The sequence below is a fragment of the Pygocentrus nattereri genome, chromosome 5 (assembly GCF_015220715.1).
Source record: "Pygocentrus nattereri isolate fPygNat1 chromosome 5, fPygNat1.pri, whole genome shotgun sequence".
Taxonomy (NCBI): domain Eukaryota; kingdom Metazoa; phylum Chordata; class Actinopteri; order Characiformes; family Serrasalmidae; genus Pygocentrus; species Pygocentrus nattereri.
In genome coordinates, this window is record NC_051215.1 from 18,424,100 (window position 1) to 18,444,468 (window position 20,369).

The 20,369-nt window shown below is 40.0% G+C and overlaps 1 protein-coding gene across 2 annotated transcripts; it reads right to left on the reverse strand.

Annotated features, from left to right (window-relative positions):
- Positions 1 to 679: 679 nt before the first annotated feature.
- On the reverse strand, positions 680 to 19,644 carry ccdc149b (coiled-coil domain containing 149b). 2 transcript variants are annotated; one of them, XM_017709037.2, is made up of 13 exons: positions 19,164 to 19,644; positions 17,371 to 17,532; positions 16,995 to 17,033; positions 16,727 to 16,834; positions 14,347 to 14,463; positions 13,204 to 13,376; positions 11,434 to 11,506; positions 11,025 to 11,109; positions 9,751 to 9,898; positions 6,143 to 6,219; positions 3,924 to 3,956; positions 3,600 to 3,686; positions 680 to 2,881 (listed from the first exon to the last, which is right to left on the reverse strand). In XM_017709037.2, the coding sequence occupies exons 1-13, from the start codon at positions 19,212 to 19,214 to the stop codon at positions 2,286 to 2,288; spliced, it is 1,749 nt and encodes a 582-aa protein (XP_017564526.1). In that variant the 5' UTR covers positions 19,215 to 19,644; the 3' UTR covers positions 680 to 2,285. The 2 variants fall into 2 exon arrangements, with proteins under 2 accessions (XP_017564526.1, XP_017564527.1); XM_017709038.2 differs by lacking the exon at positions 3,924 to 3,956 and having other exon boundaries at positions 19,164 to 19,643.
- Positions 19,645 to 20,369: the final 725 nt, after the last annotated feature.

A 20,369-nucleotide genomic window follows, 5' to 3' on the forward strand; every position in this document is an offset into this window, starting at 1 on the left:
ACACGGGGAGAACATGCAAACTCCACACAGAGAGGACCCCGGTCACCCGGCCGGGGAATCGAACCCAGGCCCTCCTTGCTGTGAGGCGACAGCGCTACCCACCACGCCACCGTGCCGCCGTCCTGTGGTCCAACAAATCAAAATCTGGAGATTCTTTTTGGAAATCATGGACACTGTGTCCTCCAGGCTAAAGACCACTCGGCTTGTTATTACTGCACAGTTCAAAAGCCAGTATTCCTGGTGGTATGGAGGTGCATTAGTGCACATGGCATGGGTGATTTACACATCTGTGAAGGGACCATTAATGCTGAACGATACATACGTGTTTTGGCAACATATGCTGCCATCTAGACAATGTCCTTTTCAGGGAAGGCCAAATCACTGAACTGTTGAGCAGCTGAAATCCTATATCACACAAGAATGGGAAAACATTTCACTTCCAAAACTACAGCAGTCAGACTTCTCATTTCCCAAATGCTTAAAGAGTGTTGTTAAAAGAGGAGGTGATGAATCAGAGTGGTAAACATGCCCCCGTCCCAACTTTTTTTGAAACGAGTTGTTGGCATCAAATTCAAAATGGGCATATATTTTTCAAAAAACAATAAATATCTCAGTTTCAACATTTGATATGTTGTCCTTGTAGTATTTTCCTTTAACAATAGGGTTTACATTTTGCATATCATTGCATTATATTTTTATTTACATTTTGTAGTGTCCCAACTTTTGAGAAAATTGGGTTGTACAATAACCTCGTAACACCAAACAACCATTATATTCACAGTGTCAAATGATCAAACAACACAAACAAAAACAGACTTGCTGTGCTTGACTAGTTGCATTGCAAAACATGAAGAGAAGACACATTGCCTTTTTCATGTCAGTAAGCTAAGGTAAAATAAGAGTTGGGTTTAAGAGCCATTATGTCTGACTTTCAAACTGGAATCATTTTGTTAGTTTCTCTTTTTAATACATCCATTAAATCTGTTGTATTTAGTGCTGTGATCATTATGGTTTCAAGCCTATTTTTTAATCTGCAATCAGCCTGTCTTCCTTTGTGTACTTCTATGGCAATGTTATCTTACTAGCATAGTGATTTAATCTTAAGGTAGTTTGACATTCAGCATAACACTACATCACAACATCTTCCTAAAATTTGAGCCTTGTTAAAGGGCCTTTTTCAAAGATCATGTTTAAAAGGTGTGCCATTACACACTGAAGTAGTTGCACATTAAATGTTTTAAATTTTTACTTTTTTCTCAAGTCTGTGGTTGGTTTCATCTGAAAAGATTTTTGAGGAATGTCTGAGGTGTAGCCCAAACTTAAATCTTTAAAGACTGATATGCCATTCAGAGTTCCATTTCAGTTTATTTTAATTAGCTAGCTGTATCTAAATCCAGTCCTGTTTTCAAACCGTTCTGGCGGTGAGCAGCTCGTCCCTTTCCACTTTTAATTGCATTGTGCATAATAATGTATCAACACTATAAGCCCCGTCTCCAGCTGGCACACTTGCAGTCTTGTGGGTCTCAATTGCACATGTCTGTGAAGACCAACAGCAGTAGGGTGCCCCATTTCTTATTTCAGTGGTTGCAAGGACTGCATTAATATAGACTTAGCAGTTGGCTCTTACACAAAATTCATAGAGATGGACCAATGCAGGGGTTTGTTAACTGCTATCTGACCAGCATGATGGAGAAGAACGTACTCAGATGTAATTTAAAATACATTTGTTTATTAATTCAAATTGTCATTGAGCTGCATTATGCTTGTAACTTAATCTAGTTGGGTATGGCACTTAAGAGCCTGCATAAGTCTGTCTCAAGCACACTGGTATAATAACAGACAGCAATTATTCCTCATTTGGAAGTTTTCACATGTGAGAAATGTCTCACATCTTCACTGAAACTCAAAGTCCCCTGGCAAGTATATATGATATAAATGGTGGAAAAAAGTTTACTCTTACAAACCACAGAGCACCAAAAAACAGTTTTACCCTAAGTAGTGGTAATGATTTCATGCAACGGCTAATGAATATGAATTCTGAAAAGTGGTACAGCACTGTCTCCAAGTTCAGCCGGCTCAGTGAGAGCTGCAATTTCTCTCCCACATTCTCTTAATCTGAAAGTGGACAATGTGCAAGAATTCCAAGGATTTTTTTTGGCTAAAAATGCTAATATTAAAAAAGTGCTATTAATGAACACAAGCCATTAGGAGCTTGTAAACAAGATTACAAATGAGATCATGCTAGATACTCTTCGCTAGTTATCAGTCACTGTTATTCCTTTATTTTATAGTTCAGGGTTCACTTCCTGATCTGGAGCCTGTGTATCTGGAAGACTGAGATTTTGGTCTGTTTCTTCCTTTGTACAGTGTGTGCTCTCTATATATTCTGCTGTTGTGGGATCAGACAGTATTGTGTAATTCACACAACCCTGTGATTCTGAAGCCATCACTTTAGTGCTCTCTGACTGCCCTTGAATATCATGCTGCTCAAAACCCAAGACTTCAGCATCTTCCCCAGCTTCCTCTGCTGGACCTTCAAAGCGAACCTGAGCATTTTTTGAGTTCCTATCACCATGTGTTGCCAGATCTCCATCACTGTCTAGTGACTGCAGCTTGTCTGATACTCTCTCCATAGCACAAACCGTCTTCTCTGAGTCAAAGCAGGCAGGGTAGCTGTGCTCACTGCTTAGGTCATCGCTGGGGCATGCACTGGACATTGTTCCTGTTTGGAAACTGGATCCTGCTGTGTTTGTGTTTTTAGAGAAAGCCGCACTGTGATGCTCTGGGCGTGGAAACATTTTAGTAGTTTCAGAATGGCCTGGGTCTGCACATAAAGCTGTGTCTTCTGTCACCTCCTCTCCAGTCACAACCTCCTCATCTCCTGTCACATCACAGACAACAGTCTTAACACAGCAGAGAAGATTTTAAACTAAATCACTTTACTTTGAAAAATTAAAACATTCAATAACAAGCAAATTGTGTCCAAATACATGTGACTTCAGCAGTCTTCAAGCTGGATCAGTTTTACCAGAAGTATTTCTGAAATCTGGACAGGACTGTGACTGACAAATTGGTTTGAGATAAAGTATCTGTATTTACCCACATTTCCCACAGATAGCCCAGATTAACAGGTCACAGCCCGATTGCTCACGCCAGCATTTACACCACATGATACTCGATAACAACACAACACAAGGCTGTAACTTTAGCAAGATTTATTATTTCAATAGCATGAGGGGGACTGGAAAAAGACTTGTTTTAGCCAATTACAGAATTCCGTTCACGCCACAACTACTCGTCAGACCTTAAGAGCTACATACAATGCAGATTCATAATGATTTAAAATCACTCCTCAATTATTACTATCAGACTGTAAAAAGTACACACTGCAGATTTTTACTGAATTAAAATTATTTCATAATTAATACTGTCAAACTACAGCAGATTCATAATAAATTAATCACAGATCTCAGTTACTGACAAATTTTAGAATCTCCAGAGGTAAAGCTAATCCAACTCTAAAAGGGCTTGTCTTGCTTGAAAATGGACTGTGGACAAAGTCACCTCAGTAGTTATTAGTAAGTTATCTGATGACTCACCCATAGATGCCTGCCTTAGTGGTGCTAAATGGTCCATGGTGGACTGGTCTGGCTGCTGATCACTTAGAATTATCACGTCCTTTCCTCCTATCAATTAATCACAATACAATTGCTAACCACACGTGAGTAAATTTTACTGGTGTATGACAAATGAAGGCATAAGATGATAAATTTGATTTAAACATGCTTCAGAATTGCATGAAGAGTAGAAAAGATGCATGCAAAGTAGAAAAGAGAAAAAATAGCAAAGCATAATCAGAGAAAAAAAAAAAAAAAAAAAAAAAAGGAAAATTTAAAGATGTAAACATAGATAAAGAACCATACTCCCTAATCCCACAGATACGTTGTAGGTAATCCCTAGGTTTCATTCAGTTTCATTTAGACAGAAAAAAAGAGACAGAAAAGGGAAAAAAGTGAAAAATGCAATTGTTAATTTCAACCAAGACATTAGTTTTGTAAAATTAAATAGAGTAACAGACAGAATATTAGTAAATGGTAAATATCAGCATCATCATCATCATCATCATCTTTAACTGCTTAATCCAATAGGGTCACGGTAGCAGTTGGGAGCGCAGAGAATCCCAGACGATCCTGTCCCCTGCAAATTCCTCTAACTCATTCAAGACCCCAGGGTCTTGTCCCAGTAGGTCATGCCTGGTAAACCCCCACTGGGAGGCGTCCAGGGGGCATCCTGATCAGATGCCTGAACCCCTTGAGCTGGCTCCTCTCAATGTGGAGGGGTTGTGGCTTTACTCTGAGCTGGTCCATTGTTCCACAGCTGGGACGGAATCCTCCTCAATCTGAGGTCGGTCAGAGTCTTCTTTCCAGCACCTAGGCATTAACATTCCCAGAGAGGATGAACAGTGTGATACCCTGGTAGTTCGCACACACCCTCTGGTCCCCTTTCTTAAAAATAGGGACAACCACCCCGCTCTGCCAGTCTGAGAGTACTGTTCTCGAGGACCATGCGACATTGCAGAGGCATGTTTGCCACAAAAGCCCCACAACATCCAGGGCATTAAGTATTTCTGAATAAATCTCATCCACCCCCAGTGCCTTGCCACTGTGGAGTTTGCCAAATGGCATCGGACACGCCAGAACGAGTACCTCAAAGTGCTCCTCCACTGTCTGACAATAGCCTCATAAGTCAGAAATTCTCCAACTGAAAGTCTTTTTCTATCGCCTCACTGAATTTTGCTTCAGCCTCCGTTGCCCCTGCCACCTTTTTTGCCCGTTGATACCTATTGTCCACCAGGGTTTTCTTGGATTACCGCCCAATACGCTTCTTGCCACAGCTATCCCAGGCAGCTTCCACAGTGGAGGTTTTGAACAGGGTCCATTCAGACATGTCCCCTACCTCCTAAAGAACATGAGAAAAGCTTTCCCGGAAGTGGAATAGGCCAAACAGGGGTCTCTGCCAGTTGTTCCCTCACTATTCTTTTGGGCCTACCAGGTCCTGCTTGCCACCTGATCCAACTTACCACCAGATGGTAATTGGTTGACAGCTCAGCACCTCTCTTCACCAGAGTGTCTAAAACACATGGTTTGAAGTCAGATGAAAACGACAACAAAGTTGATCACTGACCTTTGACCTAAGGAGCACTGGTACCATGTACACTCATGAATATCCTTGTGTTTGAACTTGGTGCCTGGATGCCTAGCACAGAAGTGAAATAATTAACTATTGGAGTTTAGTTTGTGCAGGCCATTCTTTCCAGTGATCCCTCGAGGTCTCCCAATCATTGCCAACGTGAGTATTGAAGTCTCCCAGCAAGACTGTGGAGTCTGTAGGTGGGGCCCTTTTCAGAACCCTGCCCACTCGCTCCAAGAAGGCTGAATACTCCGAATTGTTGCTTGCACACACACAACAGTCAGAGTTTTCCTCCCTGTGATTTTCATTCAAAGTGGACCCTCTCGTCCACCGGGACAAACTCAACTTACAACAGCCAGCCAGAGTATTGCCACACATGCCCAGCGCCTCTCATCCTGTGTAACTCCTGAGTAGGAGAGGGACCAACCCTTATCAAGGAGTTTTGTTCCAGAGCTGATACTGCGGGTGGAGATGAGCCCAACTATATTTAATCGATACCTCTTAACCTCCCGCACAAGCTCCGGCTCTTTTCCTAATGGTGAGGTTACATTCCACATACCAACAGCCAGTTTCTGACACAGGGGTCCATGCTGCCAAGGACCTCCCTGCCATCTCCCACTGCACCAGTTCCCCATGCTGGACATAGCAAATTATGGCTTTTGGCTATTATTATAATGGTAAATAATAAGAGCAAAAAGCCATAATTCAGCTGATTATTTCAGTGGCTTTCTGTCCTGCTCTTGAGATATTAATTTACTGTATATTTTAGGGTTTTCTGCTCCAAGTTTCCACTGCATTAAACTCAAGCAATTACCAAGCCCTTTAGGAGCTGTGGCAAGTGTTTGACAATACAAAAATGTGCAGTGCATGGCATCCAATAAGAATCAGTGTAACTAAATATTGAGCTAAATATTGAGTAAAATTCTCATAGATGTGGCAAAGTTGTGTTTACCAGGCAGACTCCACAGCCCAGAAACTTCCAGAGTTTTTAGCTTACCCTCCAGCTCTGCTATTCTGTTACCTAGAATCCTGTTTCAACAGACACATGAATGACACATGAAATGAGATGTTGTTCCAGTATAATAGAACAGAAGAAAGATTGTGTTATGGTGATAACACAGCTGCAATTAGATTGCAGTAGTGTTTTTTTAGTTTTTAACTAGTTTTTAATCAATCATTTTGCAAAGTAGAGCAAATAAACCCTAAACATTTGTAGCATGCTTTGCTGCTTTAATGAATAATCTGATCAGAACTTTTTGAGCAAAGTGAAATCTGCATCTGCAGGCAGTAGGATGTTTAGAAAAGCCAACGGTTAATTTATGGCTGAGAGCTAAAGACACATCTCACAACCCCCAGCTGCTCTCCTCATTTTGGCAACCTGGTGCAGAAGTGGGAAAAGGGGGTGGCCCATTAGGGACAAAACTAGTCGGACCCTAGGTCTGGAGAACTTTTGACTAACAGTTTAAATGCAACTTAATGGAACCTCATGCCACCCTTTTAAACATGCCGAAGAGACCTTTGGACATCAAAAATTTTACAAAATGATACAAATGAATTATGATTTTTGAAAACTCCCTCTGTCTCTCTCTCTCACACACACGGACACTCTTCTCATCTCCCCAAACTTAGACACTTTGTATTAATTAATTTCTGATTTCTTTCCATTCAATATTATATATATATATATATATATATAGCTCAAAAAAAAAAAAACAAAGGGAACACTTAAACAACACAATATAACTCCAAGTAAATCAAACTTCTGTGAAATCAAACTGTCCACTTAGGAAGCAACACTGATTGACAATTTCACATGCTGTTGTGCAAATGGAATAGGTGGAAATTATTGGCAATTAGCAAGACACACTCAATAAAGGAGTGGTTCTGTAGTTGGGGACCATAGACCACTTCTCAGTACCTGTGCTTTCTGGCTGATGTTTTGCTCACTTTTGAATGTTGGTGGTGCTTTCACACTCGTGGTAGCATGAGACAGACTCTACAACCCACACAAGTGGCTCAGGTAGTGCAGCTCATCCAGGATGGCACATCAATGCGAGCTGTGGCAAGAAAGTTTGCTGTGTCTGTCAGCGTAGTGTACAGAGGCTGGAGGCGCTACCAGGAGATAGGCCAGTACACCAGGAGATGTGGAGGAGGCCGTAGGAGGGCAACAACCCAGCAGCAGGACCGCTACCTCCGCCTTTGTGCAAGGAGGAACAGGAGGAGCACTGCCAGAGCCCTGCAAAATGACCGCCAGCAGGCCACTAATGTGCATGTGTCTGCACAAACGGTTAGAAACCAACTCCATGAGGATGGTATGAGGGCCCGACGTCCACAGATGGGGGTTGTGCTCACAGCCCAACACCCTGCAGGACGCTTGGTATTTGCCAGAGAACACCAGGATTGGCAAAAATCGCCACTGGCACCCTGTGCTCTTCACAGATGAAAGCAGGTTCACACTGAGCACATGTGACAGACGTGACAGAATCTGGAGACGCCGTGGAGAGCAATCTGCTGCCTGCAACATCCTTCAGCATGACCGGTTTGGCACTGGGTCAGTAATGGTGTGGGGTGGCATTTCTTTGGAGGGCCGCACAGACCTCCATGTGCTTACCAGAGGTAGCCTGACTGCCATTAGGTACCGAGATGAGATTCTCAGACCCCTTGTGAGACCATATGCTGGTGCGGTCGGCCCTGGGTTTGCTAGACCTCATGTGGCTGGAGTGTGTCAGCAGTTTCTGCAAGATGAAGTCATTGAAGCTATGGACTGGCCCGCCCGTTCCCCAGAATTGAATCCGATTGAGCACATCTGGGACATCATGTCTCGCTCCATCCACCAATGCCACGTTGCACCCAGACCCAGACATCTCCAAGAGTTGGCAGATGCTTTAGTCCAGGTCTGGGAGGAGATCCCTCTGGAGACCATCCGCCACCTTATCAGGAGCATGCCCAGGGACCGTGGAAGCCACACACAATACTCTACGATGTTGTTATTTGAGTGTTCCCTTTATTTTTTTGAGCAGTGTGTGTGTGTGTGTGTGTGTGTGTGTGTGTGTGTGTGTGTGTGTATATATATATATATATATATATATATATATATATATATATATATATATATATATAAAAATAATTTTTTTGTTGGCAGCACATTCAACTTTGTACAGAACGAAGTATTCAATGATAATATTTCATTCATTCAGATCTAGGAGGTTTTATTTGAGTGTTCCCTTTATTTTTTTGAGCATTTTATATATATATATATATATATATATATATATATATATATATATATATATATATAAAAATAATTTTTTTGTTGGCAGCACATTCAACTTTGTACAGAACGAAGTATTCAATGATAATATTTCATTCATTCAGATCTAGGAGGTTTTATTTGAGTGTTCCCTTTATTTTTTTGAGCATTTTATATATATATATATATATATATATATATATATATATATATATATATATATATGCGCTTTAGAGGCTACACAACGTTTTTAATATGTGTAATTTCTTCGGTCACAAAAATAGTTTCACCTTACTTAGCAACTGGTGGCTAGCAGAAGGATACAGGTATGGTGAAATAACACTGCTGTTATAAGATATAACACAACCAGGAAGTTTTTTGTTTTTTTTTTTAAACCAAGCAGATGGTGTGACAAACTTACAGTTAAGATTACTCCTATAATATTCCGTGCCCCATAATTTTTTATCATAATCCTATTTCTGTATACCTGACAGTTAAAACAACTGGCAGTGTGTCATTTTAGTTAAAATTGCTCTGGTCAAATAATAGACAAATAGCAGCATGATTCATGGCTACATTTCAAAAAGCAACATCTCAACAAGAAGATTTGTAAGGTGCACTGTGGGATTTTCCAAAACAATCACTGCAATTAATCACACAGTTAAAACTGATGATAGCTAATGGAAGTGGTATTGTGCCATCTCTAATTGCTAGCTTGATTCTAGGATAAAACACTGTTTTACTAGGCCCACAGAATTTCAAATCAGCATCAGAAAATCAAAATGAAAATTGCAAATCCTGCAAAATATCTGATACATTCCTCACTCTATTCCAAGCATCTAACATTTACATTTAGAAGCTGCTGTCAATGATCAAAACTTGGTATCTGGTTGCATTTTGCCTATTTCTGTACTGTTTATAATTCAGTTGCAAGTTTTTATAAGCTTAGTAATTTTGTTTAAGCAAATGCTACTTTTGTTATGTTTGTGATTAGAGCTCTATAAAAGACATTTTAAATCATAAAATATTAGAAAATCAAAGCAAGCCTTCGCCTAAAAATTGTATCAAACCTATAAATGTCCTACTGAAAGCACAGATTTTCTTAGTGAAATGTGTTGTTTTACATTATAATGAACACATATCTCTAATGCAAGGAAAATCAGTCAAGTTCTTATATATACATACACACACACCACAGCAGTGATACCAGTCAGTAAAACACTGAACTAAAACTACTGGAGTTTGTACAATTGCTTTTAAGAATTTTCATATTGATTTAGCCATAATTTTAAGCCATATCGGTAACTCACTTGTTGGTTTGCCTTTGGTGCTGAATGACCATATTCTTTTCATGGATGGTCTCAAGCAGAGCAGTAGCCAGCGACTTCAGGTCACTGATGGACTGTGGAGTGACCGGGAGGCTACAGCCATTTTCCTCAGACAACAGCAGCTCTTGCACTGGTTGACAACATAAATATACAAACCACATTTTCAAAAAAGCCTTCTGCCCAATGAGCACTAGGATAGGTTCCAGCTCCAACCCCCATATCCCAGAAGAATAAGTGGCTTAGAACGCGTGTGTGTTTTTCCCCAATGTCACACTATGCAAATAACTAAAACTGTGCACCAAAATTTGCAGAAAAAAGCCATGTTAAGGTTCCCTGTACGGGATGTGCTCACTTATTTTAAACAATACATTTTCAGCAAATGAAATCAACTAGGTGTGTTCAATCCATTGCATACAACTGTATACGCTCATTCTTAAACTAATGCCAGCAAATCAGAGTCGACTCTCTAAGTTCAGGAATTGAACAGACTGGCTTGTGACATAAAAATGAAAGCCCTGTACTTTTATGCAACAAAATACCTGTATAACAGAGGAACTGCAATAAAATGCTGCTTTTTAAAAAATCTGCATCAACTGGTGTCTTCACTGCCCATTTATATTTTACATAAAAGTTAATAAGATAATACACCAAATATCCTATTTTTTACAATTTAACACAGGTAAAACACAATTTACTAAATCAATGCACTGTGCTTTTATTAGCATTTCACATACTTCAAAGTTTTTCAGAATTAAAGATTGGAAAATATAAATATAAAAACAAAACATTAAGGACAGTGATTAGCAGAAGAACATGAGGTACATTAGCAGCAGACTTTAAAGCTGCGATGTGTTAATTAACTGAACAAAAGCAAAACTGCTGTACACATTAAATGATTGTGTTCACTACTCAATATTAATGTTAATTGTAGAAACCCAACCCCCTTAATCCAGGGGACTCTTATCTGGGCTGTTATCTGGACAAGTGAAATTTATTCATTGCGTGCGCAGGTCTCAGACATCAAACTAGCCCGCAAGACTTTGGGCTAACAGTTATATAGCTGAACTGATGCAAGATTAGACCCAACTTATACAGGACAAGTAACAGGTGTGACAAACACGACCATATAGGGGTAAACACAAAAACAGGCAGCCTAAAATACAACTTCAGCACATGCGCACAGGTACAGAATGTATGACACATATAGAACATAATTCAAAACAATAAATTCCTTCAGAGTACATCTGGTTCAATACCTTGCTTAGCTGAGAGTACTCCTGTTAAAGCGCTACTGTTGGCTTTGCCATAAACTTTACAGTTCTTCTTACTCTCCAGAGCACTCTGCAAAGAAATCAATTGGATATGTGCATAACAGATGCGTTATATTTAGCTAATGAACCATTTTACAATCAGTTAGGTAAACCAAAAATATGTTCCCTGATTTATGACCACCATTGATTTGTATAGGGCTATTTATTTAGCACAAGCTGAATAAATAAACAGCCAGTCTGCATAATGCTTTTCAGCCATGCTCAGGCAGATTCTGCCTTGCACTGATCAGTAAAAGTGACAAATCTTATTTATGATTTTAAATTCTATATAAATGACATGGAAAGTGCTGTAGATCTGTTTGTTTTCATTTCCACCATTCTGTCAAACACTCACCTTATACTTCATTAAATTAGTTTTGAGAAGGTTGACTTCTTCCTGAATTTGCACAAACCGCTCATGGAGGTATCTACAAAACAAAGCGAATATGCACAAAAACAAAAATTCAAATGGTATTTAAATATTTTAACCAAATTCAATTTGGAATTTCTAATCTCTTTATTCATCACAGTTAAATACTACTGTCAGACACCCATTTCACTGCAATGTTGACTAGATCTGTTGCAGGTCACTGGCTTGCAACCTATTTATTTCACAGTCAACAAAAATGTCCAAATATGTATGTTAATTTAACATTTAGAAGCATGAAGGTATTAGTCATTGTCATTCTGTAATACCATTTTAAATGTAAATTTAACATTTGAATGACACTTCGTATGAATTCATTTCTGATTTCTTTCCAATAGTTTCACTGACAAAAACATAATGTTTTTTTTTCCTTCTAACAGAAAAAGAAATAAGACTTTATTAGCTTTCCATTCAGATATATTTACAATTTTTTTTTAGACCAAGTGATCAGACTTTGTTACAAGTGATCAAAACTAATGGTTTTGGTCACACTGTAGTCTTCTTTTCTTACATATTCACATTTTTTGGTATAATAATAATGACACAAGTACACTGGCTAAGAAAGGCAGGCAAAACTTTGCGATCAGGTCACGGCTACCTGAAAGGTAGGGGACACTGTTAGGACCGCACAATGAATTGTTTCTTAATTATTATTGCAATATTAACTTTTGCAATATCACAGAAAGCTGTCCGCTAATCTTAAAACATCCCATTATTGTATGTATTTACACTGATCAGGCACAACATTATGACCACCTCCTTGTTTCTACGCTCATTGTCATTACAGACTGTAGTCCATCTGTTTCTCTGCATACTTTGTCAGCCCCCTTTTACCTTGTTCTTCAGTGGTCAGGATCCTCATGGACATTCACAGAGCAGGTACTATTTGGGTGGTGGATCATTCTCAGCACTGCAGTAACATTGACATGGAGGTGGTGTGTTAGTGTGTTGGTTAGTTGTGCTGGTCTGAGTGAATCAGACACAGCAGTGGTGCTGGGGTTTTTAAATACCTCAGTGCCACTGCTGGACTGAGAATAGTCCACCAACCAAAAATATCCAGCCAACAGCATCTTATGGGCAGCGTCCTTTAATGACTAATAAAGGACTAGACGATGATTAGCTCATACTGTACAGCAAGAGATGAGAGGTAATTTCTGGATTTGCAACTACAAGGTGGACTGACAAGGTAGGAATGTCTTGGAGAGTGGACAGTGATCAGACATAGCGTTTAAAAACTCCAGCAGGACTGCTGTGTCTGATCCACTCACAACAACGCAACACACACCACCACAACCACGTCAGTGTTATTGCAGTGCTGAGAATGATCCACCACCCATATAGTACCTGCTCTGTGAAGGTCCATAGGGGTCCCGACCACTGAAGAACAGGGTAAAAGGGGGGGCTAACAAAGTATGCAGAGAAACAGATGGACTACAGTCTGTAACTGTAGAACGACAACATATGCACCAATCAGGCATAATTTTATGACCACCTCGTTGTACTATATAGTAAGTGGAGCTGATAAAATGGACAACGAGCACAGAAACAACGAGGTGGTCATAAAGTTATGCCTGATCGGTGCATATGTTGTGAGGCAAACTGCAATCACAACATATAGCAATATAGTTGCAATATGGTATACTCTACCAGGTTATCAACAGAAAAATTCAATAGTAACACTACATTACCACCACTAACCTGTTTTCCAAGCACAGAGCATCCACATCCAAGATCCGGTTGTCATGGCAGCCCAGGATGTGGTTGATCTCAAGGTTGAGGCGGTGAGCTTTCTCCTGGTACACCTTCCTCTCTGCTCGGACATCCTGCAGCTCATCTGCTGCCGCTTTCAGGCTATGTTCCAGCTCTTCATTCTTTAAAAAAGAAGAAAAAAAAATTATATATATATCTATATATATATATATATATATATATATATATATATATATATATATATATATATATATATATATATATATATATATATATATGTATGTGTGTGTGTGTGTGTGTGTGTCTGTTTTGTTTTGTTTGTTTTCATAGTTTGAACTCAGTATTTGTATTGTACATTATTTGCAATATACACTGGATGTGCAAAACTGTCCAAAAAAACCCTTATAACTTGACAGCTACTTCAGGGTGTACCCATTTCTGACACAGGCGCAGACACTGAATGAGACACTCTGGAGCAGTGTATGACCCAAAGATCACCATGACCAAGCATCAGCTAGAGGGGCATAAAGCATAAAGTGGGGCATAAAGTACCCCAGCATTAGTATATGGAGCAGTGGAACTGCGTTCTCTTGAAAGACGGGGTGCCATCCAATACCTTTAGGATGATGCCTTTAGGAGTGGCATTCTAATTGTCCAACCTCAGTACCCAACCTCACCAAAGCTCGTGTCTGAATGCAGTCAACACATAATGCGGAGAAACAGACAGATAATTGGAAAAGTTGTAGAACTTTAAAGTTTACCTATATGATTAAGTGGTCCTGATAATATGGGCAATGAGTATAGATGCAAGATGCATGTTACCTAATAAAGTGGCAAATAAATGCACAGTTTATGACTTTAAAAATCCAAAGGGACTTAATTCACAAAATTTAATGTATTTAGGCTCATACAGCTTGACTCGCAAGAAACATATTATGCAATTCTAGCAAAGACTGCTAAGGGGGTTCTGCCCTGAGAAGTGTCCATTTGTAATTTACATGATTTGGTCATTCATCTGATTGATCTAGTTTTGTCTTTTCCTCACAATATTTGTGAACTACCCTGTTACTGTTCACCTTTTTTTTTTAACCCATGTTATTGTTTGTGCACTAGGTTGTGTTTGGGTCCTACCTGCTCCCGTGCTCTCTCCAACTGATGGACCAGGTCCTCTCTCTCATGTGCTGGAAAGTAGCGAACGCCCACCTCTTCATCACCAAGGCGCTGTTTTGCAATGGTCATTCTGAGCAGCTGCAAGGGGGAGAAATGTCTGGACACTTACACTATATTGCCAAAAGTATTCACTCACCCATTCAAATCACTGAAGTTCCAATCACTTCCATGGCCACAGGTGTATAAACCCATGCACCTAGGCATGCAGACTGCTTCTTCAAACATTTGTGAAAGAATAGGTCACTCTCAGGAGCTCAGTGAATTCCAGCGTGGTACTGTAATAGGATGCCCCCTGTGCAGCAAGTCCAGTTGTGAAATTTCTTTGCTACTAAATATTAAATATTCCACAATCTACTGTCAGTGGCATCATAACAAAGTCAAAGCAATTGGGAATAACAGCAAATCAGCCACAAAGTGGTAAGTCACGTAAAATGACAGAGCAGGGTGAGCAGATGCTGAGGGCCATAGTGTGCAGAGCTCAGCCACTTTCTGCAGAGTCAATCGCTACAGACCTCCAAACTTCATGTGGCATTCAGATTAGCTCAAGAACAGAGTGTAGAGAGCTTCATGGAATGGGTTTCCACGACAGAGCAGCTGCATCAGAGCCTTACAATGCATAGCGCAATGCAAAGCGTGGAATGCAGTGGTGTAAATTGCCACCACTGGACTCCAGAGCAGTGGAGACGTGTTCTCTGGAGTGACGAATCACGCTTCTCCGTCTGGGATTCCGATAAACGAGTCTGGGTTTGGCGGTTGACAGGAGAATGGTACTTGTGTGACTGCATAGGGCCAAGTGTAAAGTTCAGTGGAGGGGTGATTATGGCGTGAGGTTGTTTTTTTTAGGAGTTGGGCTCAGCCCCTTAGTTCCAGTGAAAGGAACTCCTAATGCTTCAGCAGACCAAGAGATTTTGGACAATTTCACACTCCCGACTTTGTGGGAACAGTTCAGTGACAGCCCCTTCCTGCTCCAACATGACTGCGTACCAGTGCACAAAGCATGGTCCATAAAGACATGGATGAGCGAGTTTGGTGTGGAAGAACTTGACTGGCCTGCAGAGTCCTGACCTCAACCTGATAGAACACCTCTGGGATGAATTAGACCAGAGACTGTGAACCAGTCCCTCTTGTCCAACATCAGTGTCTCACCTCACAAATGCGCTTCTGGAACAATGGTCACAAATTCCCATAAACATACTCCTAACCCTTGTGGATAGCCTTCCCAGAAGAGTTGAAGCTGTTATAGCTGCAAAGGGTGGGTTGACATCACATTACACCCTATGGATTAAGAATGGGATGTCACTCAAGTTCATATGCGTGTGAAGGCAGACGAGTGAATACTTCTGGAAATATAGTGCATTTTAAAACATCCCACGAGATTTAAAAAGTGGCTCCTGAATGCCATTTCAAATTTCGTACTTGAGACACAATGCTAGTTTTGGTTATAGTGAGCCTGCTTAGTGACTGATGGGTGGAATACTGAAATATTATTCAACCATACAATTATTCAGTTATAGTGTATTTGATCAGAATATCCTACAGTTTCACAAACTATTAAAGCAGTGTATGTTCCAAAATAAAGCTCATTTGCACAAATACACTATAACTGAATAATTGTATGGTTGAATAATATTTCAGTATTCCACCCATCAGTCACTAAGCAGGCTCACTATAACCAAAACTAGCATTGTGTCTCATCACAATCAGATCATACATGTCTTTAGTAGTTTTAGGATTATGCCGTTTATTCCTCTACAGAAGAAGGGCTGCTGCACAATATGCAGGACAAAATGCAATATGTACAGATACAGTACATTGTTATATTGGTAGATAATTGTGATGTGACTTTATTTACTACAGTAACTATATTAAAAACAACAAATAAAAAATCATGCTATAACTGGACCAACATAATTTGCCATTCGTCTTTTTGTTCATCAAAACACCCACAGAAACCCATCTGAAGCATTTGAGATTGTTCAGAATGCACAATTATCAAAGGGTGTTTTTGCACATTGTGGCCTTCTACAACATAAGTAGAGCAAAGGTCAATATAAACCTTGTATCTCCATTTTTGTTGTTTTTGACATAATTTGAAAACACCTGTTACTCTTCATATTGTGTGTAAATTTCATGATGAATTGATTAATAGAATTGACCCTGAATGAATTAGGAAAATGTCTGGTTCCATTGACTTACATTAAAAGTAAAGTAGGTTTTTTGCTTCTTCTGTAAAGTTACCATTTTAGAGACATGACGTTTTCTTCCCACAACAACGATATATAGTGCAGCCCTGAACAGAAGTGTGTGTGATCAGACATATTTCATATCATTAAGTTTTTACCTTGTTGTCACCCTGGACCTCCGCTAACCTCTGGTTGAGCTCTTTCACCTCATCACTCAGCTTCCTGTTCTTCTTCTGAGCATCACTCAGCAACTGAGATAGATTTACCTAGCAAGTGTTCAAAATGGAGCATCAACTCAGTAACAAATTCAGAGATGCTATTGTTTTTTTGAAACAAGACAAGCTAACACAATAAGTTAAAACCCATTAAAACATGGTCTTGAATTAAAATGTTCACAAAGCATGAGTCAAAAAGCAGAATACGAACCTGGCTCCTTTTTTCTGGTGGAAGTGTCAGGTCACCATCCTGGAACCAGAATAACATTGTGAATCAGTGCATCAGTACTTTAAGATGATAAGGATGCATTTATTTTGTGTTTATCCACAGTATTTTAGTGCACACTAGTAGTAAATTTAGTCTATTCAAATGTGTACATTTCCATTTGAATAAAATACACTACAACACTACAATATTTTTTGCGCACGTGGAAACAATGTACAGACTAAACATAGGAAATGCATTTTTTTTTCAGGGTATAAATGTGAATGATGTGAATGAATGCACCTTATTTTGTACTCTTATTGTTTGAAATTTGCATACTAATGAATGTTTTTGAGGAATAGAATAGAATACAAACACTCACTATGAGTTCTCTGTACTTTTTCTTCAGTCCCTGGTGGCGCTCTCGTAACTGATTGGCCATCAGTTTAAACTGGTCTCGTTCCTGCTGGCAGGTGTCCAGCTCTTTGGACAGGATCAGCAAGGCCTCCTTCTTACTCTCCAATTTTCGCTTACATACCAGGAACTGAACACAGGAAGGAAATACTCATTTTTCTTTCTTTTTTTCATTACAATTATCCTGGCCCCACCAGGATACACCCAGAAGAACGAGAAAATGAGCAACAACTAACCAAACTTTCAATGGAAGAGTTTTGCTAGGTCCATTACACGAAATTAACTGAGCCCAATACAGTGTATGCCATGTATTCACAGGCTCTTACTTCAGTAGACAGGAACTATAGTGTGTGGTTTGCACACTGTGTACTTAAAGGATCAGTGTGGTAATACTACGTGAAACAATATACAGTACATTTAGTGAATACATAAAATAAATCACCTTCACAAAGTAGTGCAAGCAGCTGCAGTCGTGTTTTTATGTTTTATGATAATCACCTAAGAGTTTGTTTTTACAATACAATCTAGATGCCAAAAATTGTTATTTGGAGTGATGCCACAGAAAAATATACTGCTTCATCAAAATTACTTTTCAGTGAATTTTTTTTTTCAAAGAGATGCGAACCATTTTATAGAACCATTTTACCTTCACATAAAGGTTTCTCCTAGATCCATTCAAGAACCACTAAGGAAACCATTATTTTTAAGAGTGCACGCATTCAAAAACCAGTTAGAAACTCTATTGCTCATAAAAATGTAAGAAGAGGCTTGATGGTAAAGTTGAAGCGCAGGATAAACCCTGTAAACTGTAATCAGTCATTCTTTACAGAATTAACTCTCTAAGCGCTTTCTTTTTCTTTGGCGAGTTGAACAGCTGCCCATCCTGTGCAGTCTGATGCTATTGCTTCATCTGCCATGACCGAGTGCCCACTGCTCGCCAGCCTTCTGGACTGGTTTGACCACAATGGAGCTTCTTGTCGAACAAGACTGTACAAACTTCACCTGCATGAAGCGACCCTTCTGCAGCAGCATTTAATTACAACCATTGCTTCAACCCCCCCCCCCTTTCTGTATTGTAATTGACAATACTTGTTGTAAAAAGCACCATAAAAACAAACTTTGACTTGACTTGATAATCCTGATTAGTGGTCATCAACTCCTCTCCTAGAGATTCACCTTCCAACACTATTTAGTCTGATCTGCTCCACCTGATTTAACCAGTCTCCTCAGAATCAATTGGAACAGGTGTGACAGACCTGTGTTGGAACAGAACTCAACAGGTAGATGACTAGATCCCCAGAATAAGATTTGCTCACAATGTTCTCGATGCTTCACGTTCACGCACATGTACTGACAAAACAGAGAATGACGCCTACTGATGGGAGCTCCCAAGATTCCCCTTCAGTCCCTCACGTACAGCTGAGAAAGATTATGTAATCCTCTTCATGAGATAAGACAACGTCGTGATCTTCCACAAAAATATGTGCAACAACAGTTTCCCCGCATGCGTGCGTTTACGATATTTGATGTGACTCATCGGTCATCATTTTGAACATAGGCATAAGCAGCTAGTTTATCTATTAAAGTTGCAGCTATAAGCGTTGCACACGTAGCGTAAAACACTTCAGCACTGATCATATCTATTGATCAGACTGTCACATACAGTTAGCAACAGCAGCCTGGCCAGGAGCTTAACAGTTAGCAACAGCAGCCTGGCCAGGAGCTTAGCTGGCCATAATGTTCCTGTATAGCGTCACTCACCTCATTCACCAGGCCTTGCCAGTCGCTCTCGCTTCTCCTGGATGGATTCATGTTGGTTTCTCAATTAAATAAATCATTTAAAAACAGAAAAGGCTCGTAATGTCAGAAGCATTTTTCAACACCAAAAGCGTTATGGATGTTTATTGCCACTGGTATTCGGGAAAGTCCCGCCCTCCTGGGTGGTAGGGTCGCTGTTCCTGCGCTGAGATTGACATGGTGTGTCCCACCTCCTACAATTGGATTGGCTGGTAGATGATACACAGTGTAGGGGATTGGCTAGAATCATTACAACTACTGTGCAGGTAGCTCGCGGTGGTGGGCTACTAGTCAGTCCCAAGAAAGTGGAAGCAGTTGTGTGTGTGTGTGTGTGTGTGTAAAATACGGCGTTTTAGACTTTTTACTCCGTAAAACACGCCAAAAAAACATCAAACCCGAATTTTTCGGCATTGAAATTATAGCTTAAAACAGCATATTTTACAGCTGTAAATGCAACAAAACGCAGTAAATTACGCCGCCTTTGTGTCACCTTGACGGCATTAATAAAAGCGCCGTTTTATATTAAGGTAACGAGCTCCACCTTCTGGCTTTGACAGCCAATACATGTAAATTTTCTTTGTCCAATCACGGATGACAAAGGCCGGACCGCGCCAATTCACAAAAGATCTCACTATAAATCACCCAATAGAGAGTGTACGTCTGTAGCTAGATGCTTCTCGTCACATTAATTTATTTTTGGGATTCATCAATTTGTACTAATTTTTTCGAAATTCTTTCTTCTTTCATTAATTCACGCAATTCTGTCAAGACGTCTGTCAAACCTACACTATATTTCCAAAAGTATTCGTTCGTCTGCCTTCACACGCATATGAACTTTAGTGACATCCCACCTTTTGCAGCTATAACGGCTTCAACTCTTCTAGTAAGGCTTTCCACAAGGTTTAGGAGTGTGTTTATGGGAATTTGTGACCTTTCTTCCAGAAGCGCTCCGCTCTAATTCATCCCAAAGGTGTTCTATCGGGTTGAGGTGAGGACTCTGTGCAGGCCAGTCAAGTTCTTCCACACCAAACTCGCTCATCCATGTCTTTATGGACTTTGCTTTGTGCACTGGTGCGCACTCATGCTGGAACAGGAAGGGGCTGTCCCCGAACTGTTCCCACAAAGTTGGGAGCACGAAATTGTCCAAAATCTCACGAGGCTGAAGTTAGT

What these genes read in the sequence shown, in the direction of transcription:
- ccdc149b (XM_017709037.2), bottom strand. Translation starts at nt 19,214, where the DNA reads ATGAATCCATCCAGGAGAAGCGAGAGCGACTGGCAAGGCCTGGTGAAT. An exon ending in GGCAAGGCCTGGTGAATGAG is followed by an intron (nt 17,533 to 19,163) that starts GTGAGTGACGCT and finishes TCCTGTGTTCAG; the next exon opens with TTCCTGGTATGTAAGCGAAA. An exon ending in CGTATCTGTGGGATTAGGGA is followed by an intron (nt 3,687 to 3,923) that starts GTATGGTTCTTT and finishes ATTAATTGATAG; the next exon opens with GAGGAAAGGACGTGATAATT.